General features: G+C 41.7%; 1 protein-coding gene across 28 annotated transcripts in view; it reads left to right on the top strand.

Annotated features, from left to right (window-relative positions):
• Positions 1 to 25,536, top strand: part of msi2 (musashi RNA binding protein 2) — a 604,855-nt gene that overhangs the window by 330,665 nt on the left and 248,654 nt on the right. For all 28 annotated transcript variants that reach the window (XM_062960125.1, XM_062960128.1, XM_062960149.1 and 25 more), the window contains one exon: positions 561 to 609. In XM_062960125.1, the coding sequence (XP_062816195.1) occupies positions 561 to 609 (49 nt within the window). The remainder of the gene's footprint in view (positions 1 to 560; positions 610 to 25,536) is intronic.

Below are 25,536 nucleotides of genomic sequence, written 5' to 3' on the forward strand. Positions count from 1 at the left end.
TGTGCCTCTGTTTGTAGTCTGTCTGTGCAATTTTCTTACAGCAGCTGAGGAGATGATCAATGGTTTCATCAGTTTCCTTGCACAGTCTGCATTTTGGGTCATCAGCTGATTTTTCAATCTTGGCCTGAATTGCCTTTGTTCTGATGGCTTGCTCCTGGGCTGCAAGGATCAGGCCTTCTGTTTCCTTCTTCAGGGTCCCATTCGTGAGCCAGAGCCAGGTCTTCTCCTTATCAGCTTTTCCTTCAGTTTTGTCAAGGAACTTTCCATGCAATGTTTTGTTGTGCCGTCTGTCAGCTCTAGTTTGTAGTGCGGTTTTCTTGTACTGGTTTTTTGTCTGCTGTGCTTTGAGGAGTTTCCGATCTTTGACTTCAATCAAAGCAGGTTCTTCACTTTGCTTTACATATTCTTATTATATTTATTATTATTATTATTATTATTATTATTATTATTATTATTATTATTATTATTATTGATTGTATGCATTTATTACTGCGAGTATCTCTCAACTGCTTCAGCCTCATCTTGCAACTAGCTTACAAACTCTTCCTTCTGTCTTTCAGGTAGAGGATGCCATGCTTATGTTTGACAAGACCACCAACAGACATAGAGGTAAGGAGAGAAAACGACCCCCCAGGTCACTTTTAGACTTTGCATTTATGTTCTGTGATTTACTGAGACATGTGTGTTTCAGATAATGGATGACTTTCTGCCTCAAAGGATATCAACAGTCAGGTGCCAAAATCCATTGTTTATTTCCCCAAATAAAGAAACCTTTGATCTAGCTGTAAATCCTTCTGTCACTGGCCAGTGTCTCATGGTGAGGATACTCGGTATTGGCTATTCAGAGATGCCGAAGTTGTTGTTTTCCTGTTCTAGTCTTTGCTTTTTTACCCAAATGTCGACATTTGGGTAAATGCAAAAAAGCAAGGACGCACTTGTGTGGGTTAGATTATCTTCTCTTTAATGCTCATGGTGATGAAGATTTTTCTGAAAGTTGTGAAACTAAACCACACACTTGACCCTCTCACCAGCAAAGGTGAGAGGCGATGATATAAACTGAGTTGATGTAGTATATTCATCCCTTATCCTTGTAAGCATGCACATAGTGAACAAAAATCCCCACTATTTGAATGAAGGTTTTAAGATGGTTCTAAGGTGTCGGACCTTAAGGTGCCCGATCTCGTTTCAGTTTTCAGGACTTATTCTATGTGTTGGCGAAGGCTTTCATGGCCGGGATCACAGGGTTGTTGTATGTTTTCCAGGCTGTATGGCTATGTTCTAGAAGTATTCTCTCCTGATGTTTCGCCCACATCTATGGTAGGCATCCTCAGAGGTTGTGAGGTGTCCACAGTGGTCCCTCTGATTGCTTACAGAAACCCAGTAGTCATAAACAGTCCTTTTTCAGTCCATAAATCTGCCTCAGTGAAGAATACAGTCCTGGTTCTTCGTCCTCTTTTCCCAGTAGCAAACAAGGCCTCAGAAATAGCAAGGACTCTCTTGAGTACAGAGCCATCTTCCCCGGGCAGTACTCAGTCACCACACAGACTCACACTGAACAAAAACGTGTTCAAACCGGTTCTCCAGCAGCAGAACAGAAACAGTTTCAAATCAAATTACAGGTCTTTGCAGGTTTAGCCAATTGGCTTCATGCACTTCATTTTCCAGTTAACACACAAATATAGCACAGTGCCTTTGCAAACCATAACATTTGGTTGGCCTTTTTTTTTTTTGCACTACAAATAAGGCATATGCAGTGTGCATAGGAATTTGTTCATATTTGTTTTTAAACTATAGTCCGGCCCCTCAAAACTCTGAGGGATCGTGGACCGGCCCTCTGCTTAAAACGTTTGAGGACCCCTGTTCTAGAACATAGCCATACAGCCCGGAAAACATACAACAACCCAAGACTTATTCTTCTTTAGGGGTGGCAAACCGTGGTATTTATCTATTGTGTCAGACTCCTGGGGTACTGTCAGTCGCGATGAAGCATGTATGACCAGTTCATTCTCCCTACTGTAGTGGCAAATTTATCAATAAGTAGCCGTGTCCGGCCACGTGTTGCTGTGGCGTAGTCTGGTGGTATGGAAAATAAAGTAATGAGAAGCAGCCAGGCTTTGAAGCTGCTAGCCTATTCATTCCTGTTTATATGTTTAGGTTTTTTTTGAGTGGATGTCATACTTTGGATGTGTTGGTGTATTGTGGCCAAATTTGGTGGCTTTTGCTCCAGTGGGTTTTTTGTTAACGCGGTCCTACAAACGGACAGTACATGTTTATATATATAAACTAGCTGTGCCCTGCCACGCGTTGCTGTGGCCAATTGGAATTGCAGTGAATAGCCTCACTGCTTGAAAGCCTGGGTATGCTTGGTAGGCCAGGTTGATTGAGATGGAGTAGCCTCGTGGTTTCCAAAGTCTGGCTTTGAAGCTGCAAGGCTGTTCAGTGTTAATGAAGTTGGGCCACAAAGGGGTTGATACATGTGTGGAATAACGTTCAGTGTGGTAGAAAGAACTGTTGTCTGGTTGAGGCAGGTGTTGCCATGGATCTCCTTGATTAGCATTGAATAGGCCTGCAGCTTCAAGGTCTGCCTGGTTAGTACTTGGAAGAATCCTTTACTGGGACGTGTTAGCTGGGTGTGATTATTTTAGTTGTTTAGCATTGAATGGTCTTGTAGCTTCCAAGCCTGGCTACTTCCTGCGTGAGGGAATCCTTTGTTGGGAGGTGTTAGCTGTGCCTGGTTGTTTCCTGTGTGGAATTCTCCTGTGTTCTGAGTGTTGTTGTTTATTTAGTGTCGTGATTTTAGAGATTATATTGTTGTGTATTGTTATTAGAGCACAGTAATTATTAGGCATGTCCGACCGATGAAAAAAATGTTTCAATTCTCGTTTCTAAAGTAGGGGGTGCTAGCGCTTTGATATAGAAAGTATTTCCGATTTTTTCACCCAAAAATTTCGGATATTTCCGAAAATTCGTAATGATTCTAAATGTTTCTAAAATGGCGGACGCGCATGCGCAATCGCTACACACCAGGCTTGTATGGCAATCTTCCATGTGGACGCAGAGGACGTTAGCCCCCACCTTTGCATCCATCGTGGAAGCTTCCGATTGGCCGGGGAGCGGCAGCCATGTTAGGCTGCGCTAAGCTCCCATTCAAGGTAGGTTGCAGAAACAAATTTTTTAAAAAAATATTTTAAAAAATATATTTTTAAAAATGTTATGGGGGAAAAAAATTAACAAAACATTAAGAGACAATTAGAGAATGGGCCAACAATGGTTTGAATTACATTGCTGGTTGTGCTGTGAGACAATGTCTCGGAATGCGTATCAAAAAGCGAGAATCTGAAATAATTCCAATATACGATTCAAAACGATTTTTGGACATGTCTAGTAATTATTATACATTATATTGATAATGTTACATGATTTGCCTGGAACAGGATTATATGAGCCCCCTTCTACACAATGGTTTAAAATTCACACTGAAGTTGTGTTTTTTGTGTGTGTGTGTGTTTTCGTTTTTTTGGGGGTTTTTTGTTTTGCTGTGGCCTAGAAGGCAGCCTGGCTTTGAAGCTGCAAGGCTGTTTAGTGTCAATCAAGGTGGGTCACAAAGGGGTGCATTCTGATTTTTGGGGTTTTTTTGGCCCCATGGAGGTTAGGGATGTGTAGTTTGTTTGTAAGAACGTAGAGACCTAGATGAGGGGTTGTGTTGTCAATTTTCTAGGTTGTGGGGTCTTTAGTTTTGTTGTTTTGCCCGGTGGAGCGATGCCATTCTCCTTTTATATATATAGATTTGAACAGGAACAGCTTCCACAACCCCCTCTCCCCTCCCGCGGTTGTGTGCAACATTTCTCGCTCTGGACACCATGCAAAGTTTGGGGTTCTTTATTTTTCTTCCGAATCGAAAAGCCTGACAGCTTGCAGTGGCCTAATGAGAAGCTGTTCAACGGGGAGGCAGACCCAAAACCCCTGTGTGGTCTCGGCGTGCCGGTGCCGTTCTCCGCAGGAAGCGCCAAAGGTGACAAGTTTCAGACTGGAAATAGCAAAGGCGCGTTGGTGTCAAATTCTAGGGCTTGATTTTTCTTGTTAAGGGAGTAGATTTTCCTCTCCAAAAGGATTAATTAAGGCCCCTGAGGCAGACTACAGTAACTTCGCTTTGGCGCTTTTTCTCACCTGTATCTATGTCGACGTGTGAGCAGAGCCAGTTTCCATCTCTTCCCACCTCTCTTCTCCCTCCCTCTTGTTGAAGCCGCAGGTTTCACCCAAATCGCTACGGGTTTGGGAGACATAACAAGGCAGTTGCTAACTCTGTGCCGGACTCCCTGGCAGCTGAGATCTGGACAAGCCACAGCCTGTTTGAGGACTCTGGTCGAAGACCCTGTGAGCTCCTCTATAGCCTCCTGAATGTCTTTATTGGTTGAGGAATTGGTTGACAGCTCTGGCCAACCATTTCTTTTCCTCTTTTTTTTGCTCTCCCCTCTTTCTTTTGAACAGTTCAGTTGGTTCAAACCCATAACTAGATTGCCCTAAAGGTCTTTCCTTCAGCCAGTAGCTGGCCTGGTCCACATGCACACACTCATAAAACAGAAGAATTTGTGCCTTTGATTACATCTCTTGTAGAGAACTGATGGAACAAACTGATTTACTGATCCTTCAGATGTGAAATAGAAAGCCAACATGGTGTAGTGTTTGGATCTTGGTTGATGACTTTGGGAGGCTGGGGTGAAGCTGAGGGACCTAGTTTTGACACATTCATGAAGTTCCTAGTGAGGCCAGTTGTCCCAAGGATCTTCATGGTCACTGACTGCAGGCTTTGGAGGTGTCCATCAAGGGAAGTTTGTGAGCATTCCAGATATGGTGCTTCTGGACCTAGTCTTGACACATTCATGAAGTCCCTCATTTGTACCAAGTGAAGCCAGTTGTCCCAAGGAACATTTTGGTCACTGCCTCCAGGCTTTGGAGGTGCCCATCAAGGGAAGTTTGTGTGCATTCCAGACTTGGTGCTTCTGGACCTAGACTTGACACATTCATGAAGTCCCTCATTTGTACCAAGTGAATCCAGTTGTCCCAAGGACCATCTTGATCACTGACTCCAGGCTTTGGAGGTGTCCATTAAGGGAAGTTTATGAGCATTCCAGACATGGTGCTTCTGGACCTAGACTTGACACATTCATGAAGTCCCTCATTTGTACCAAGTGAAGCCAGTTGTCCCAAGAACCATCTTGATCACTGCCTCCAGGCTTTGGAGGTGTCCATCAAGGGAAGTTTTTGAGCCTTCCAGACTTGGTGCTTCTGGACCTAGTCTTGACACATCCATGAAGTCCCTCTTGTTTGTACCAAGTGAAGCCAGTTGTCCCAAGGACCATCTTGGTCACTGCCTCCAGGCTTTGGAGGTGTCCATCAAGGGAGGTTTGTGGGCATTCCAGACATGGTGCTTCTGGATCTAGTCTTGACACATTCATGGAGTCCCTCTTATTTGTACCAAGTGAGGCCAGTTGTCCCAAGGAACATTTTGGTCACTGCCTCCAGGCTTTGGAGGTGTCCATCAAGGGAAGTTTGTGAGCATTCCAGACTTGGTGCTTCTGGACATAGTCTTGACGCATTCATGAAGTCCCTCTTATTTGTACCAAGTGAATCCAGTTGTCCCAAGGACCATCTTGATCACTACTTCCAGGCTTTGGAGGTGCCCATTAAGGGAGGCTTGTGGGCATTCCAGACATGGTGTTTCTGGACCTAGTCTTGACACCAAGTGAAGCCAGTTGTCTCAAGGACCTTCTTGATCATTTCTGTTGAGTTAGGCCGGGAGCGCATTTGCTTTCTCTATCTACTACAGCTTCTCATTTCTCATGTCCATAAACAGCAATAATCCCAAGACCTTATCAAGTTGTCACAAATGGCTTGATTCCTAATTGTGTTGAAATTAGTTGTAATGGGTTGTTTACATTAACGTTTGTGACATTATATTCTGCCTTGGGTTTTTGTTGTTGTTTTGCTGGCTAGTTTTGGAGTGTTTTCTGTTCCTGTTGTTTTATTACTGTCACTGTATGTTGTTTGTACTTGTTATTGTTGCAAGTAGTTGAAACACTCTGGAAATGCAAGATATCCGTTTAACATAGTTTCTGGTTCAGTCTACAGCAGATGGTTGAACTGCAAATCAAAGTAAAGGGAAAATCTGCTGCATGGCATGTGGGAGGCATATCTGATCTGGGTTTCAGCCGTAATAATAATGCCACGGTGTGGTCAACACTGTAGAGGAGAGAGGTTAAAATCTCTTTGGAGGAATGTTGTTCTTGGGCTTTTCAGAATCTGGGGTGTCTTCGCAATGAGTCTTCATGGCACAGGTCCAGCTCACATGCTTTGCAACCAATGTTCCTGCAAGAGCAAGCATAGGCAGCGAAAAGTATTCCCAACGGGTCAGATAATTGAGTGACATGGTCTTGCGCTAACCTGCATTGTACCGTACATCCCGGTCCCGGTGGCCTTGTCTTGGGTTGGCTTTTTAACACAGCACAGGTCAGCCAGAGCCCATGGAGGTCAATTACCTGCCTGGGAAAGCATCCGTTTACACGAGGCCTCCCAGTGATCCAATTGCAGTGTAACCTGAGTGTCACATCTGTCTTGCTTTCTGGGGAAGCAGTTCATCTCTTTCAGAGCTCTAAAAAGTTGGGATTTTTTTGGCCATATAGACACATCCGTTGGGTGGGGAATTATTTATTATTATTTATTTACAGCATTTATATTCCGCCCTTCTCACCCCGAAGGGGACTCAGGGCGGATCACATTACACACACATAGGGCAAACATTCAATGCCCATAAGCACATCAAACAGAGACCGAGACAGACAGACGCAGAGGAAATTTAACCTTCTCCTGAGTGGATGTTCGATTCTGGCCCCAGGGGGGAGCAGCTGCTTCATCATCCACTCTGACGGCACTTCCTCATTCCAGTTCGTAAATTAGTTAAACTTGCCTCCCCACTTTTTAAATAAGTGGTACCTTATTTCCTACTTGATAGATGCTAGGCATGTCCGATCGATGAAAAAAATGTTTCAATTCTCGTTTCTAAAGTAGGGGGCGCTGGCGCTTTGATATAGAAAGTATTTCCGATTTTTTCACCCAAAAATTTTGGATATTTCCGAAAATTCGTAATGATTCTAAATGTTTCTAAAATGGCGGACGCGCATGCATAATCGCTACACACCAGGCTTGTATGGCAATCTTCCATGTGGACGCAGAGGACGTTAATCCCCACCTTTGCGTCCATCGTGGAAGCTTCTGATTGCTGGGGAGCAGCAGCCATATTAGGCTGTGCTAAACTCCCATTCAAGGTAGGTTACAGAAACAAAAAATATATTTTTAGAAATATATTTTTAAAAAATTTGGGGAGAAAAATTAACAAAACATTAAGAGACCATTAGAGAATGGGCCAACAATGGTTCAAATTACATTGCTGGTTGCGCTGTGAGACAATGTCTCGGAATGCGTATCAAAAAGCGAGAACAATCCGAAATAATTCCGATATACGATTCAAAACAATTTTTTGGACATGTCTAATAGATGCAACTATCTTTTGGGTTGCCAGGTCAGCAACGAGCAGGAGCTATTTTTTATTTTTAATTGATGAGTGCTCACCCCACCACGGGCTGGCCTCGAACTCATGACTTCATGGTCAGAGTGATTTATTGCAGCTGTTCAACAGCCTGCGCCACAGCCCGGCCCCCTATAATGTAGGCATTATATGTTTGCCTGTTACTATGTTGGAAGCTGGCCTGAGTCCCCAGGGGGAGAGAGATAGGGCAGGGTACAAATGAATGTTGTTGTTGATGATGATGATGATTATAAAGTTATTGTTGCTTTTCCACTTATAGAGTTAGTTCACTGTTTTTCTTTGAAATACAGTAAATATTCAAAACATTTAACCCACTGATGCCTCAATTAATGTAATTTTATTGCTATCTAATTTTATTTTTGAAATTTCTCTTGAGTTGTAGTCCAAAATGTAATGTTCAATCCAAAATAGCAGCCGGGAGAGACCCTTATTCTAGAAATGGTCTCTGTTGCACTCTAGACAGGATTCACCTGAGTCCAGTATTACTCACTAAACAGTTTATTGAAGAAAAGTCAATACAAAAAAAAAGCGAAAAAGGCAAAAGGTCAAACAAAAGGCAACGTCCCAAAAAAGCAATAGGAAAAAGGCTATTAAAAGGCAATAATCCATTTATCAGAGTTCTGTTTCAAAAGTGACAAGCTACATGGAAAAACAGGAGTCAGAACATACCATATAAGCTGACCCGAATATAAGCCAACATACCATATAAGCTGACCCGAATATAAGCTATTTTACCACAAAAACTGGGAAGACTTATTGACTCGAGTATAAGACGAGGGTGGGAAATGCAGCAGGTCAAATTCAAAAATAAAAATAGATATTAATAAAATTGCATTATTTGAGGCATCCGTAGGTTAAATGTTTTTGAATATTTATATAAAACTGTAATTTAAGATAATTATAAGACTTTAATAAGACTGTCCAACTCTGAATACCTATATACAGTAGAGTCTCACTTATCCAAGCTAAACGGGCCAGCAGAACGTTGAATAAGAAAATATGTTGGATAATAAGGAGAGATTAAGGAGAAGCCTATTAAACATTAAATTAGGTTGTGATTTTACAAATTAAGCACCAAAACATCATGTTATACAACAAATTTGACAGAAAAAGTAGTTCAATACGGAGTAATGCTACGTAGTAATTAGTGTATTTACGAATTTAGCACCAAAATATCACGATGTATTGAAAACATTGACTACCAAAATGTGTTGGATAATCCAGAACGTTGGTTAAGCGAGGCTTGGATAAGTGAGACTCTACTGTACATGGAAAAACAGGAGTCAGAACATACCGTATATCCAACATTCTGCAGGCCCATTTATGTTGGATAAGTGAGACTCTACTGTATTACATTTATTATTTTATTCTATTATTATTGTTACTATTACATTTATTTTACTCTATTTTTATTATTATTAATACATTTATTATTTCACTCTGATCTTGCTATTGCATTCGTTATTTTACTTTTATTATTAAAAAGGATACGTAAGCACATTGACATTGAAGAAGATGAGAACAATGATTTCATCAGAGTTGGACAGTTTTATCTTAAATTACAGTGTTATGTAAACATTCAAAAACATTTCACCTACTGATGCCCCAATTAATGTAATTTTATTGGTATCTATTTTTATTTCTGAAATTTCCCACCCTCGGCTTGAGTCAATGTTTTCCCAGGGTTTTTTTGTGGTAAAATTAGGTGCTTATACTCGAGTATCTACGGTATTTCCCAAAGTTTCACAATTAACTTGTATTAGTTACAGGTAATAGTCAGTATTTTATTTGTCTCAATTATGTTGAGAAAGTGCTTCCAAACAACAATTAAATGAGGATGGGATGGGTGAAGGTGAGGAACGTCAATGGCATTGGAGACACCAACATTTCAATACCCTGTGTGTGTTTTCCACAAGGACATCCCGAGATAAGGATTATTGAGTACATTGCAAATGAGGAGCAGTACAAAAGATATTGTCATGCCCTGATCATTACCGATTGTGTGCTTTTGAACACCAGAGAATGGACAAGGTCAGGAAGCGGGCCACTTTGACGGCATTGGGAGAATTGTACAAAATGCATAAGGTTGTGGGTGAACTATAACTGACATCATGATGGTTCACCCCGAGAAACTCCATCAGTGCTTAAAGTTTGTTATGTTAGGCAAGTTTGCTCTAGATCAGGGTTCCCCAAACTAAGGCCCGGGGGCCGGATGCGGCCCTCCGAGGTCATTTACCTGGCCCCCGCCCTCAGTTTTATAATATAATATATTGTATATATATTGTATATACATATAATATTGATAGTAATATTATAATGTAATGCAATATAACACTAATAATAATACCATATAATAATGTTAATTATATATTCTATATTACATATAATATTACTAATATTACAGTATAGTAGTATAGTTCAATATAGTAATATATAATGCTAATATTGTGCTATACTAATAATATAATATATTGTATGTACATATACAGTAGAGTCTCACTTATCCAACATAAACGGGCTGGCAGAATGTTGGATAAGCGAATATGTTGGATAATAAGGAGGCATTAAGGAAAAGCCTATTAAACATCAAATTAGGTTATGATTTTACCAATGAAGCACCAAAACATCATGTTAGACAACAAATTTGGCAGAAAAAGTAGTTCAATACACAGTAATGCTATGTAGTAATTACTGTATTTATGAATTTAGCACCAAAATATCACGATATATTAAAACATTGACTACAAAAATGTGTTGGATAATCCAGAATGTTGGATTGAATGAAGAAGGCGGGGCCGGGAAGACATCTTTCCACCATGTCTCCTGTATCAATTTAATGATATAATGATATATAATAATATTATACTATACTAATTTTATAATACATTGTATATACATGTAATATTAATAATAATATTATGATGTAATACAATGTAATAATTATTATAATTCACTATTATAATTGTATATTTATATTACATGCAATATTACTAATAATATTGTGATATAGTTGTATAATATAATATATTGTATGTATATATACTTGTAAACCGCCCTGAGTCCCCTTCGGGGTGAGAAGGGCGGTATATAAATGTCGCAAATAAATAAATAAATAAATAAATAAGCAAGTGTTGGATAAGTGAGACTCTACTGTAATTTGTAAGCCACTCTGAGTCCCCTTTGGGGTGAGAAGGGTGTGATACAAATGTAGTAAATAAATGCAGTAAATAAATAAATAATAAATAAATACATTTTAGACTTAGGCTCGCCCAAAGTCTGAAATGACTTGAAGGCACACAACAACAACAACAAACAACAACCCTAATTAGCTTGACTATCTCATTGGCCAGAAGCAGGAGCACACTTCCCATTGAAATCCTGATAAATGTATGTTGGTTAAAATTATTTTTATTTTTAAATATTGTATTGTTCTTTCATTGTTGTTGTTGTTGTTGTTTTTGCACTACAAATAAGACATGTGCAGTGTGCATCGGAATTTGTTTGTATTTTTTTTTTCCAAATGATAATCCGGCCCCTCAAGAGTCTGAAGGATTGTGGACCGGCCCTCGGCTTAAAAAGTTTGAGGACCCTTGCTCTAGATGCATCATCGGTGGGGTTCAGTGTGCTCTCTCGCTGTAGGGTAAACTATAACTCCCACTATGGTGAATCAGTCTCCTCCAAACACTTTCAGTAGGTTGAGTTAGTCCTGGTGGTTCTGTGTGCCAAGTTTGGTCCAGGTCCATCATCAGTGGAGGTTGCAGTTTCTCTGTTTGTGGGTGAACTACAACTCCCAGAAAGGAAGGTCAGTTCCCCCCAAACCCCTCCAGTAATCAAATTTCAACATATCAGGTCTGTGTGCCAAGTTTGGTCCAGGTCCATCGTGGATGGAAGTCACAGTTTCCCTGGTTGTAGTTAAACTACAACTCCCAGGAAGGAAGGCCAGTTCCTCCCAAACCACTCCAGTAATCCCATTTCAACATATCAGGTCTGTGTGCCAAGTTTGGTCCAGATCCATTGGTGTTTGAGTTCACAGTGTTCTCTGGATGTAGGTCAGGGGTCCCCAAACTTTTTAAACAAGGGGCCAGTTCACGATCCTTCAGACCATTGGAGGGCCAGACTATAGTTGGCCACCGAGCAATAATAATTAATAACAACAATAACAACAACAACAATAAAAAGTGGGTTGAAAGAGACCCTTTGGCCATTGTGTCCAACCCCCTTCTGCCTTTGCGCACCGAAAGCACAAGCAAAGCACCCCTGACAGATGGCCACCCACCCTCAATGTTAATAATAATAATAATAATAGTAATAATAATAAAGAGGGTTGGAAGAGCCCCCTTGGGCCATTTAGTCCAACCCCCTTCTGCCTTTGTGCACCGAAAGCACAAGCAAAGCACCCCTGACAGATGGCCACCCACCCTCAATGTTAATAATAATAATAATAATAATAATAATAATAATAATAATAATAGTAATAATAATAAAGAGGGTTGGAAGAGACCCCTTGGGCCATTTAGTCCAACCCCCTTCTGCCTTTGTGCACCAAAAGCACAAGCAAAGCACCCCTGACAGATGGCCACCCACCCTCAATGTTAATAATAATAATAGTAATAATAATAATAATAATAATAATAATAATAATAATAATAATAATAATAATGGTTGTAAGAGAAGAAGAGACCCCTTGGGCCATTTAGTCCAACCCCCTTCTGCCTTTGAGCACCAAAAGCACAAGCAAAGCACCCCTGACAGATGGCCACCCAGCCTCAATGTTAATAATAATAATAATAATAATAATAATAATAATAATAATAATAGTAGTAATAATAATAAAGAGGGTTGGAAGAGACCCCTTGGGCCATTTAGTCCAACCCCCTTCTGCCTTTGTGCACCGAAAGCACAAGCAAAGCACCCCTGACAGATGGCCACCCAGCCTCAATGTTAATAATAATAATAATAATAATAATAATAATAATAATAATAGTAATAATAATAAAGAGGGTTGGAAGAGACCCCTTGGGCCATTTAGTCCAACCCCCTTCTGCCTTTGTGCACCGAAAGCACAAGCAAAGCACCCCTGACAGATGGCCACCCACCCTCAATGTTAATAATAATAATAATAATAATAATAATAATAATAATAATAGTAATAATAATAAAGAGGGTTGGAAGAGACCCCTTGGGCCATTTAGTCCAACCCCCTTCTGCCTTTGTGCACCGAAAGCACAAGCAAAGCACCCCTGACAGATGGCCACCCAGCCTCAATGTTAATAGTAATAATAATAATAATAATAATAATAATAATAATAATAATAATAATAATAATAAGGGTTGTAAGAGAAGAGACCCCTTGGGTCATTTAGCCCAACCGCCTTCTGCCTTTGTGCCGTGGGGGCCGGATAAATAGCTTCGATGGGCCGCATCCGGCCCCTGGGCCTTAGTTTGGGGACCCCTGATATAGGTGAACTATAAATCCCCCAAATCAAGGTGAATTTTCCCCAAAGACCTCCAGTATTTTTTGCTGGGAATGGGACCTCGGCGTGCCAAGTTTGCTCCAGGTACATTGTTGGTGGAGTTCAGAGTGCTCTTAGATTGCACGCGAACTATACATCCCTATACATCAAAACCCCCCAATATTGAAATTTGGGCATATTGGGTATGCATGCCAAATTTGGTCCAAATCCATCATTATTTGGGTTCATAGTGTCCTCCAAAGACCTCCAGTATTTTTTGTTGGTCATGGGAGTTCCGTGTGCCAAGTTCGTTCCAGGTGGAGTTCAGAGTGCTCTTCGATTGCAGTCCCTACAACTCCTATAAATCATGGCGAATTCTCCCCAAACTTCTCTAGTATGTTCAGTTGCTGATGAATTCCTCTGTTTGCTGTGTGCCTTAGAAAGGAATAGGAAAGGGTTGTGGGAGAGTCAGTGGGCGGGGTCATGCAAATTCCACACCAGTGGAGAGAGTCAGAAACACTGGGATGTCTGTGGTGGAGGAAACACAGAAAATCTAGGAGGAAATTGTCCTTGTATGAATGCCTTTACTCGGGTAGTGCTCAGTATGGTTTTTGTGGAGAACACTGGCAGGACTCTTCGACATGTTTACGGCGCTCACTATAACCTGCAATGTGATTGGAGGGAGGGCCATTGGTGTCTCCTGAGTAGTGGGAACTATAGCTAGTTGTGAAAGTGGGAGCATGTCCGTGTAAGTAGACACCCCAGCCACACATACATCCATATGTTCACTTTTATTATGTGTATAGATTGTTGTGTGCCTTCTAAATTGTTTCCAACTGCCACTTTGGCCCGTCCCCCCTCCTTGTTCTTGGCAAGGTTTGTTCAGAGCAGGGTTGTTGCTCTTGTCTGAGTCTGAACAGTGCGGCTTGCCCAGAGTCACCCAATCTGTTTCCATGGTTGTCTCAGTCCAACACTGAAACCACACTCTGGCAGCACAAATGCAGAAAACAGAGCAACCTAACAGCATCCACCTACTCCTTCTTCCCCTCCCTCGTTGTCCTTGCTGGCCTACTGACAAGGCACTATCTTTGCCCTTGCCTTTGTGACTCTGACGTCAGCAAGGGGTGTTGGCTGACCTTTCTTTCTCCCGGGATCCCTTGTTTCCATCCTGGGATTGAAGGATAGCGTTGCAATCCAGGCCACCCAGGCAAGCGCTCCTATCTTTTTTGCTAAACTGGCTGCTATTCCTTGCCAAGAAAAAAAGGAGAGGGGACGGTCCAAATTGGAAGTTGGAAACAACTTGGAAGGCACACAATCTCTCCCTCTTTTGCTTTCTGGAACTTGGTCAGTTGCTACCGTTTTGTTATTGGTTCCAAGGTGGCCAATAGACATGTCCAAAAAATTGTTTTGAATCGTATATCGGAATTATTTGGGATTGTTCTCGCTTTTTGATACGCATTCCGAGACATTGTCTCACAGCGCAACCAGCAATGTAATTCGAACCATTGTTGGCCCATTCTCTAATTGTCTCTTAATGTTTCGTTAATTTTTTTCCCCCAATTTTTTTAAAATATATTTTTAAAAATATATTTTTTGTTTCTGCAACCTACCTTGAATGGGAGCTTAGCACAACCTAATATGGCTGCCGCTCCCCAGCCAATCAGAAGCTTCCACGATGGACGCAAAGGTGGGGGCTAACGTCCTCTGTGTCCACATGGAAGATTGCCATACAAGCCTGGTGTGTAGCGATTGCGCATGCGCGTCCGCCATTTTAGAAACATTTAGAATCATTACGAATTTTCAGAAATATCTGAAATTTTTGGGTGAAAAAATCAGAAATACGTTCTGTATCGAAGCGCCAGCGCCCCCTACTTTAGAAACGAGAATTGAAACTTTTTTTCATTGATCGGACATGCCTAGTGGCCAACCTTAAGTGTTGCTCTTCTTCTGTGGGTCATCTTGGAGCACGTTTGGCACCGTTTGTGTGAGCTGCATGCAAAAGATCCCAAGAATTTTTTTTCCTCAGGGCATGCCGCTTACTCAGCAGAAGCTGAGGTTTCAGTGGGGCTGGTAAGCATTTGTTCTAAGGAAAGCCGGCCGGCAGAAGTAGGCCGATCCCGTGGAGGCACGAAGCCGGAAGTTTGGAGCGTGCTTGCTCGCTTTCGTGAGAGAGCCCTGGAGACGTGGCCTCTTTCTTCCATTGTTGCCCGGGGAACCGGTTTGGATCCCTTCCACGGTGCCATATCAGCCGGACCAGATAGGCTGGCCCTGTCAACAGGCATGGAAATGACAAGCCACCGCTCCCCGCTTGCCTCCTTCTCAGAGTCCTTTGACCAGGACTCAGAGAAGGGAGGGGTTTGCTATATTTGGGTCCGTGACCTCCATTTGAGAACAGTGTTATTCACCTCCCCATGGAAACCAATTATTACTTTTAATAGCTTAGATTCTGTTGTGTGCTGTTCAGAACTTGGAGAAAAATTCACTCTTTGTGACCTAGCATTTGCAGAATCCCTCGATGGGCATATATAGTGATAGATTATGGGAGCTGCAGTCCAAAAGGTAAATAATAAATCGTTATTTATAACTGGCCCTCTCTCCCCAGATGCTCTAGTGTTCTGAGCTCTCCCTCTACTTGCTGTTGTCCCACAATGTTGTTATTGTTAGCATTTTCGACTCAAAAACAGCAGATTTCCTGCTCAAACACCTTGTGATATAACTTTCCAAATCCCATCTGCTGCCTAGTGGCCAAACACTATGTCCGCAATTTGTTAATTGCAATTTCTATTTCCCTCACAAAACACCTACCCTACCTTGCCTCCCTTCCGCCCACCTCCCATCTTTATGTCAGAGAACCGAAGCAGGGTCCTAGCTACTCTATAACACCATCAGTTCTAGGGTTTCAAAGAGAGGCAAACAAATTCCAAGACACTACATCTTGATGGCAGAGAACCGAAGCAGCCAGTTCCAGGCTGCTGCGGTGATCCCGACATCCCTGTATGTCTAACGGTTTTGAATGTTTGCCACATATTTGTGTTCTGTGATCTGCCCTGAGTCCCCTTCAGAGTGAGATGGGCAGAATATATTGTAAACAGAGCATCTGAAATATGCAATTACAGGATACTTATAGTTGAGCATTCAGATCACAGCAAGCAGAGTGAGGAGTGTCATGTGGCTGTAATGAATTTAGAGCTGAGGAGGCAAAGATCCAGAGTTCGGTCTTTAAAATCACAAAAGGTTTATTTACAAAAATAATAAGTACATTTCTTCATAGCTAAGAACAGGGTCCTAGGTACTCTATAACTCCCATCACTTCTAGGGTTTCATTCCAAGACACTACATCTTGATGGCAGAGAACTGAAGCAGCCAGTTCCAGGCTGCTGCGGTGATCCTGACACCCCTGTATGTCTAACGGCTTTGAATGTTTGCCACATATTTGTGTTCTGTGATCTGCCCTGAGTCCCCTTCGGAGTGAGATGGGCAGAATATAAATACTGTAAACAGAGCATCTGAAATATGCAATCACAGGATACTTATAGTTGAGCATTCAGCTCACAGCAAGCAGAGTGAGAAGTGCCATGTGGCTGTAATGAATTTAGAGCTGAGGAGGCAAAGATCCAGAGTTTGGTCTTTAAAATCACAAAAGGTTTATTTACAAAAATAATAAGTACATTTCTTCATAGCAAAGAACAGGGTCCTAGGTACTCTATAACTCCCATCACTTCTAGGGTTTCATTCCAAGACACTACATCTTGATGGCAGAGAACCGAAGCAGCCAGTTCCAGGCTGCTGCAGTGAACCTGACATCCCTGTATGTCTTAATGGCTTTGAATGTTTGCCGCATATTTGTGATCTGCCCTGAGTCCTCTTTGGATACTTATAGTTGAGCATTCAGCTCACAGCAAGCAGAGTGAGGAGTGTCATGTGGCTGTAATGAATTTAGAGCTGAGGAGGCAAAGATCCAGAGTTCGGTCTTTAAAATCACAAAAGGTTTATTTATAAAAATAATAACTACATTGGGTGGTTGTATGTTTTCCAGGCTGTATGGCCATGTTCCAGAAGTATTCTCTCCTGACCCTAACTGGCCATACAGCCCGGAAAACATACAACAACCCTGTGATCCTGGCCATGAAAGCCTTCGACAACACAATAACTACATTTCTTAGTAGTCAGCTACTGGGTTCTAGCTATTCTATAACTCCATCAGTTCTAGGGTTTCAAAGAGAGGCAAAAAACTCCAAGACACTACATCTTTCTGGCACATACAAGCAGAGAGAGATCTCAATACACATAGCACACACAGAAGTAGAAGTCAGAAGCTAAAGGCTTGCAGTAGAAAAATATCCATTCTACACAACCAGTTAGAATCAGAGCAGAAACAGAGAGGAGAGAGCAAATAGTTACAGCCCAACTGTCATACAGGAGAACATGGGGGAAGGGACTTCCTTCAACCTATATTAAAGCTAACTGACTATTCCTCATTGAGGACTGCAAACTTGGGCAGTGTGGGGTTGAACTCCAACAATTAATACCACCTTTAACCAAATTAATAAGTTATATTAAATTTGGACACAGCACCATTTAGTTCCCCTGCAGAAAAGAGATGCCTTCCACACTACACAATTATAATGCTATTTCTTCCATTTAAAAATACTTCTACTACCAACACCAGCAGAAGAACTAGTGAGATTAAATAGCACATTAAGAGAGTTTTGTTAACTCTCTAAAAAGTTGATTGAGACCCCTTTTTGGGGGGAAAAAGCAGACCAAAATCAATCTTGAAAGGATTAAGTAATTGGAAAAGGGGAGAAAGTTTATTTTGTTATCCTTGCAGCCTCTTAGATAAAATCTTAAACTCAGCAGTAGTTATTGATCGTTCGACTGGAAAGTCTCTCTCGAGATGATGTCCTTCTTAGCTGCATTAGGCCAAAGAGCTCCAAAAGGCACCTAAGGAAATCTTGTGCGGCCTGAAAGGGTTCTAGCAATACCTCACTTGGGAAAAGATTGGAAGCCTTTCTCAGCCCGAGCGTCAAAATGCAATGTCATATTCGTTCGCAAGGAGACACACTAGTTGGGATGGAAAACTCTGTCAAAGCATAGCTTAAAAGTTCTTCTTGAGTGTCTATCAGCCTTCTTTTAATACAGGGGAGAAGCCAAAAGATTGTTGCAAAACAAGGCTAAAAAGAATAATCCCAAAAAAAAAACCCATTAGGCATAAAACAAGGTTCCATTAATGCATGAACATGAACACACAAATGCTGCAAGATAATCCGGGAAAGCAAGAGCTTGCTTCTTGACTCGAACGAGAAGTTGCTTTGACAAAGGTTTCTCTCTCAGCACACTCTTTTAATACCCCTTGCATAGCATGAAAGCATTTCTTTGGCCTCTGACCTTCGTCTTGTTTGCTATTCTAACACTGCGAACCCTGAATTCCAAATGACCAGCTCGATCGAAAGATTCCGTTTCGTCAAGGCCAGACAGCTCTCTAGTGTTAGCGTCTGTCTGTATGCTATCCTCCCTTCCTGAGTCAATTTGCACCTGGCTAGCTTCGGTATCATCAACACCATTCCCTGCCGTGGGAAAGCCTCCCTGTTCCTCATCTTCCACAGCAGGGACACTCTGAACCTGAATCCCATAATTCCCATCAGAGTCATCTTGAACCTGAATCCCAACATCTTGAACCTGAATCCCATAATTCCCATCAGAGTCACTCTGAGGCTCCAGCTGAGTCACAACAGGGGCCATGTTCCAGAGGCATTTTCTGTTGACGTTTTGCCACATCTATGGCAGACATCCTCAGAGGTTGTTGGAAACTGGGGAAGAATCTACTTTTTATTTTTCAGTGATTGGTTTGGGGGGTGTGCCAAAATACTGTTTGCTTACACTTGAAAATTACCTAGGGCTGGCCCTGATCATAGAATTATAGAGTTGGAAGAGACCTCGTGGGCCACCCAGTCCCCTGCCAAGAAGCAGGAAAATTGCATTTAAAGCACTCCCGACAGATGGCCTTTACTCAAGAGGTATATGTTAAAACCTATCTATTGGTAGGTTACCATGCAAGGCTATCCATTGAGATCCAAACTACACAAACTACACTTCTCCTTGATAACACGTGCCTCCGTTACTGGCTTGCCCTACGTTTTGCAAGCTCTAAAGCAAGTGTATTCACGTGGTCCCTTGTTTACCGTTTTATCTGGTTCTGGGACAGGTCTTTCAGAGGTAGGAATGTCCCATTTACTTTCAGAGGAGTTTGGGGAGAACATAACTCACCAGCAGAACCCCCAAATAACGTCTCATCTCTCCCACACCTTCGCCATCACTCTCCCTTCCTTTCTTTGGATTTTCCTTTTAAAGAGAGATGGGGAATGTGGCTTCTGGCAAATCTCGATAAATAAAAGTAATTGTCTAGCTTTGGCCAATTGGTGTAATCACTCTGTTTATTGGAGGAGACAGGAATGATGTTGTTGGTGAGATATTGTCTAAGCTCCGGCTCAGGATAATGTTTTTCTAAAGAGAAAAATAGCCTTTCATTGTTCTGTGCGAATGCCAGGAATTCACTTGTGTAGCCGACCTCTGAAATTCTAATTGACATTTTTATCTACACTATATAAAGATGATTAAGAATTGCTGCCATTGTTTGTTTATTGCTGTCTGGCTCAAGCAAAAAGAAAGTCACGCAGAAGTAGATTTTGAAGATGTAGTTCTATTTCCTAACTAAGCATTCACTCTCTTTTCATTTGGCTGAGTTCAATGCCTTCCAGGTCCTGACATCTAAAACCCAAGTTTTAGAAAGTCGGGTATTACAAACATGGTTTCTTTTACTTTGAGAATTTCACAAATTTTACCACTTTTTACTTCCCTCCAATGATTGAGGAAGGTAGTAGACATAGATACAGAATTGGGAAGGATGCCTGGCTCGACAGCAGTGTGTGTGAAAAAGATCTTGGAGTCCCCGTGGGGAGGAAGGTGAACATGAGCCAGGAATGTGACGCGGGGGCTAAAAAAGCCAAAGGGATTTTGGCCTGCATAAATATACGAGTCTAGTGTCTAGATCCAGGGAAGTCATGCTACCCCTCTGTTCTGCCTTGGTCAGACCACACCTGGAATCACACTGCGTCCAATTCTGGGTGCCACAACTTAAGGGAGATGTTGACAAGCTGGAATGTATCCAGAGGAGGGCGACTATGTTGGTGTATTTTGGTGTAAGGGTGAAATGTTGAATCAAGTGTTTTTGCTGTTGGAGTTTTGCAACTGTGCATGCTTTCCAGCAGCACACAGGTTAATGGCTTGAATGATAGCCTGCCTAGCCAATAGGTCAAGCCTTCCGGTCTCAGAAGGGCAGACAGGACGTTTGTCATTCTGTTATGGAATGTGGGAGTTGCCTACAGAAGAGCTTCGCTGACAATTGGCAAAGAGAGAGGACATGCTTTGCCTTTGCTCAGGGAAGCATGTGTCCTATGAGCGATGGACTTTGTAGTTTGTATATAGTTTGCATATAAATAAAGCCTTGGAACTGCTGTGCGCAGCTGAATTACAACTGTGGTGTCATTTGTTGGTGCTGCTTAGCCAGATGCTGAAGCAGTCTGGCGGAGGATGGATTGGTGAGAGGCCTGACTCACCAATAAATCAGGATGGTTCGGAGCTAATTAACCCCCTGACAGACTAAAATGATCAAGGGTCTGGAGAACAAGCCCTATGAGGAGTGGCTTAAAGAGCTGGGCGTGTTTAGCCTACAGAAGAGAAGGCTGAGAGGAGACATTATGAGGGCTATGTATCAAGATGTGTCAGGAAGTCATAGGGAGGAGGGAGCAAGCTTGTTTTCTGCTGCCCTGGAGACTAGGATGCGGAGCAATGGCTTCAAACTCCAGGAAAGGAGATTCTAGCTGAACATTAGGAAGAACTTCCTCACTGTGAAAGCTGTTCAGCAATGCTATTTTCCTGCTTCTTGGAAGAGGGTTGGACCAGATTGTGAGGACAAGAGAGAGGGCCTTCTCGGTAGTGGCTCCCCGACTCTGAACTCGCTCCCCAGGGAGATTAGACTGGCTCCTTCATTGCCCACTTTCCGTCGGAATCTAAAAACATGGATGTTCCGGTGAAGAGTGAAGAGGCCACCGGCCATGTATCTTGAGTGAAGAGGCCACCAGCCATGTATCTTGTTTTCAAATTGATCCGAGTATTTCCTGCCTAAGAAAACCCTGTGGTATTCATAGCATGACCGTATATTATGATTCCCAAGCTTTTTTGGACCAGGGACCACCACTCTCCAATATTAGTACCAAAAGGGTTACAAATCAGTGTTTGGTCAACTTTAGATTCTGTTTGGTTATTTGGGGTGCTGGTTCAGAAAATTGCATTGGATAGACCACATCAGCTCTAGTTTCTGATACAGAACATATGCCACCCAGTAGTCGCCATCTGCTCGCTCATAGAAAACTATATTTAATAATCTAGGACTGATGTGGTCCATCCAATGCCGTTTTCTCAATCAGCACCCCAAATAAACCCAGAAATGAAGACACCAAGGTGCCCCCGCTTCCAGGCACTACATGGAATGGGAGGAGGAGGAGAAGCAGCAGTCAGGAGGCTTGTTGTTGTGCCTTTCGTGTGTAGTTAGCCTCTCCTTTCCCAACGTCCCTGTTGCTTCAGCACTATAAGAGGGTTTTGTGAGCTCTTGTTGTAGTGGTGTAGTAATTGTGAGACCGCGGACCATATTTTAGTTCTTGAGGACCACTGATGGTCCACGGACCACAGGTTGGGAATCACTGCTGTGTATCAACAGTCATAGATATGCACAGAGAAGGTGTTAGAAATAATGGAGGATATGGGATTTTTTTTACTCAACTTAGCTTTTTTGATTTCTCATGTCATTGCTAACAGAGAAAAACGATTGTTCCTCCAATTATTCATTTCTCCTTATGGAACAATGGTGTCACATGTTGCTGCGTCTTCTGGTGTACAGATTTGTTGAATTTAATTGTGTCGTTGATTTTGATCTTCAGATGACTCAGATGTTTTTGTTCCTGTCCTCCCCCCTCCCATTTTTTGTTTATGGTATATCCAATAGAAAATCTTAGCAACAGAGAATGAGAGATTGAGATTGTGTGTGTGAGAGAGAAAATAATAATAATAATAATAATAATAATAATAATAATAATAATAATAATAATAATAATAATAATAATAATAATACTTATGCCTCAAGTACTACCTTCCAGCATCAAAGAACTGGTGGGATCACAAACCTGCAAAAGTATTGGAAAATGAACATGCAAAGATACTGTGGGACTTCCGAATCCAGACTGACAAAGTTCTGGAATACAACACACCAGACCTCACAGTTGTGGAAAAGAAAAAGGTTTGGATCATTGATGTTGCCATCCCAGGTGACAGTCGCATTGATGAAAAACAACAGGGAAAACTCAGGACCTCAAGATTGAACTTCAAAGACTCTGGCAAAAAGCAGTGCAGGTGGTCCCAGTGGTGATGGGCACACTGGGTGCCGTGCCAAAAGATCTCAGCCGGCATTTGGAAACAATAGACACTGACAAAATTACGATCTGCCAGCTGCAAAAGGCCACCCGACTGGGATCTGCACGCATCATCCGAAAATACATCACACAGTTCTAGACACTTGGGAAGTGTTCGACTTGTGATTTTGTGAAACGAAATCCAGCATATCTATCTTGTTTGCTGTGTCATAAAATAATAATAATAATAATAATAATAATAATAATAATAATAATAATAATAATAATAATAATATAATTTATTTGTAGACCACCCTATCTCAGGGCGGTTTCCAACATATATGGCAAACATTCATTGCCAACGAGGAAAAAATATACAGTAGCATCTCACTTATCCAAGACTCGCTTATCCAAGGTTCTGGATTATCCAAGCCATTTTTGTAGTCAATGTTTTCAATATACAGTAGAGTCTCTCTTATCCAACGTAAACGGGCCAGCAGAAAGTTGGATAAGCGAATATGTTGGATAATAAGGAGGGATTAAGGAAAAGCTATTAAACATCAAATTAGGTTATTATTTTACAAATTAAGCACCAAAACATCATGTTATACAACAAATTTGACAGAAAAAGTAGTTCAATACGCAGTAATGTTATGTTGTAATTATTGTATTTACGAATTTAGCACCAAAATATCACGATATATTGAAAATATTGACTACAAAAATGCCTTGGATAATCCAGAACGTTGGATAAGCGAGTGTTGGATAAGTGAGACTCCACTGTATTGTGATATTTTGGTAATTACAACATAACATTATTGCATATTGAACTACTTTTTCTGTCAAATTTGTTGTATTACATGATGTTTTGGTGCTTAATTTGTAAAATCATAACCTAATTTGATGTTTAATAGGCTTTTCCTTAATCCCTCCTTATTATCCAAGACATTCACTTATCCAAGGTTCTGCCAGCCCGTTTAGCTTGGATAAGTGAGACTCTACTGTATTGCCAGATATGGGGGGAAAAAAATCACAAATTCAGCTCCTTCCGAAAACAAAAATGGGAATCAAGCTGGCGTTGGGTTGTTGTATGTTTTCTGGACTGTATGGCCATGTTCCAGAAGCATTCTCTCCTGACGTTTCGCCTACATCTATGGCAGGTATCCTCAGAGGTTGTGAGGGTTGGCATTGTTTCTGCTGAAACGCAGAGTCCCTTCAATCACAAATCGAACCTGGGTTTATAGAGCTTAGCTTTTGGTTGCGCTGTGCGGCATATTTACACGCTCTCCAAGCACGGTACAAAGATTAATTATAAAGTCTTGGTGTCGTGAAGAACTTCTAATATACGTCGCACTTAATGACTGTAATCATCGATGCCCTCATCCAGTGATAAGCACGCACGTGTTCCCATGAATACACAACCAAGAATCGCGAATCTGTTGATCCATGTGGGAACGGATCAGTTTCCAGATCCGAAACAGCAACGCACAAATTGGTGTGAAACTCCCTCCTCGTCGGTTGCATGGGCTGCAGAGCGAAGTTGCTGAATGTCACTTCCTCCCGTCTAACTCGGCATTTAATTCATTTTTCCATCAGGGTTGAGGAACCTGGTGCTTTTCATTAATGCTATTTAATTGAAAATTAAGGGAGGAAATTAAGCACGGATTCATTAAGGCTTTGAAGGGCTTCTTCATTTCACTTTTCCTGGGATCACCTGCCGTCGTGGCTGCTTCAACCTTCTGCTCGGTCTTTGTTTTCGGAGGAGTTCTGTGGCATCTACAAGACGATTTATTCACGTACAGTATTTACCGTATATACTCGAGTATAAGCCGACCCGAATATAAGCCGAGGCACCTAATTTTACCACAAAAAAAACTGGGAAAACATTGACTCGAGTATAAGCCGAGGGTGGTAAATTTCAGAAATAAAAATAGATACCAATAATAATAATAATAATAATAATAATAATAATAATAATAATAATAATAATTTGTACAGAAAAACAAGAAAACTCATGACCATTCATCATTCCCTGCACCCTCGCAGTGATGTTGACCGGCTATATCTGCCTAGAAGATCAGGGGGCAGAGGACTCTTACAAGTCAAACAAGCAGTCAAAGAAGAAGAACATGCCCTGGCAGAATATGTAAAGCAAAGTGAAGAACCTGCTCTGATTAAAGTCAAAAATCAGAAACTCCTCAAAGCACAGCAGACAAAAAACCAGTACAAGAAAACCGCACTACAAACTAGAGCTGACAGCTGGCACAACAAAACATTGCATGGAAAGTTCCTTGACAAAATTGAAGGAAAAGCTGATAAGGAGAAGACCTGGCTCTGGCTCACGAATGGGACCCTGAAGAAGGAGACAGAAGGCCTGATCCTTGCAGCCCAGGAGCAAGACATCAGGACAAAGGCAATTCAGGCCAAGATTGAAAAATCAGCTGATGACCCAAAATGCAGACTGTGCAAGGAAATCGACGAAACCATTAATCATCTCCTCAGCTGCTGTAAGAAAATCGCACAGACAGACTACAAACAGAGGCACAACTACGTGGCCCAAATGATTCATTGGAACGTATGCCTCAAGTACCACCTCCCAGCAGGAAAGAACTGGTGGGATCACAAACCTGCAAAAGTATTGGAAAATGAGCACGCAAAGATACTGTGGGACTTCCGAATCCAGACTGACAAAGTTCTGGAACACAACACACCAGACATCACAGTTGTGGAAAAGAAAAAGGTTTGGATCATTGATGTTGCCATCCCAGGTGACAGTCGCATTGACGAAAAACAACAGGAAAAACTCAGCCGCTATCAGGACCTCAAGATTGAACTTCAAAGACTCAGGCAGAAACCACTACAGGTGGTCCCGGTGGTGATGGGCACACTGGGTGCCGTGCCAAAAGATCTCAGCCGGCATTTGGAAACAATAGACATTGACAGTAATCACATTTAATTAGCATTAAATGGCCTTGCAAGCCTCATATCCTGGCCTGTGGGAATCCTTTGTTCAGAG

This window comes from Anolis carolinensis, unplaced genomic scaffold, assembly GCF_035594765.1.
Source record: "Anolis carolinensis isolate JA03-04 unplaced genomic scaffold, rAnoCar3.1.pri scaffold_7, whole genome shotgun sequence".
Lineage (NCBI taxonomy): Eukaryota > Metazoa > Chordata > Lepidosauria > Squamata > Dactyloidae > Anolis > Anolis carolinensis.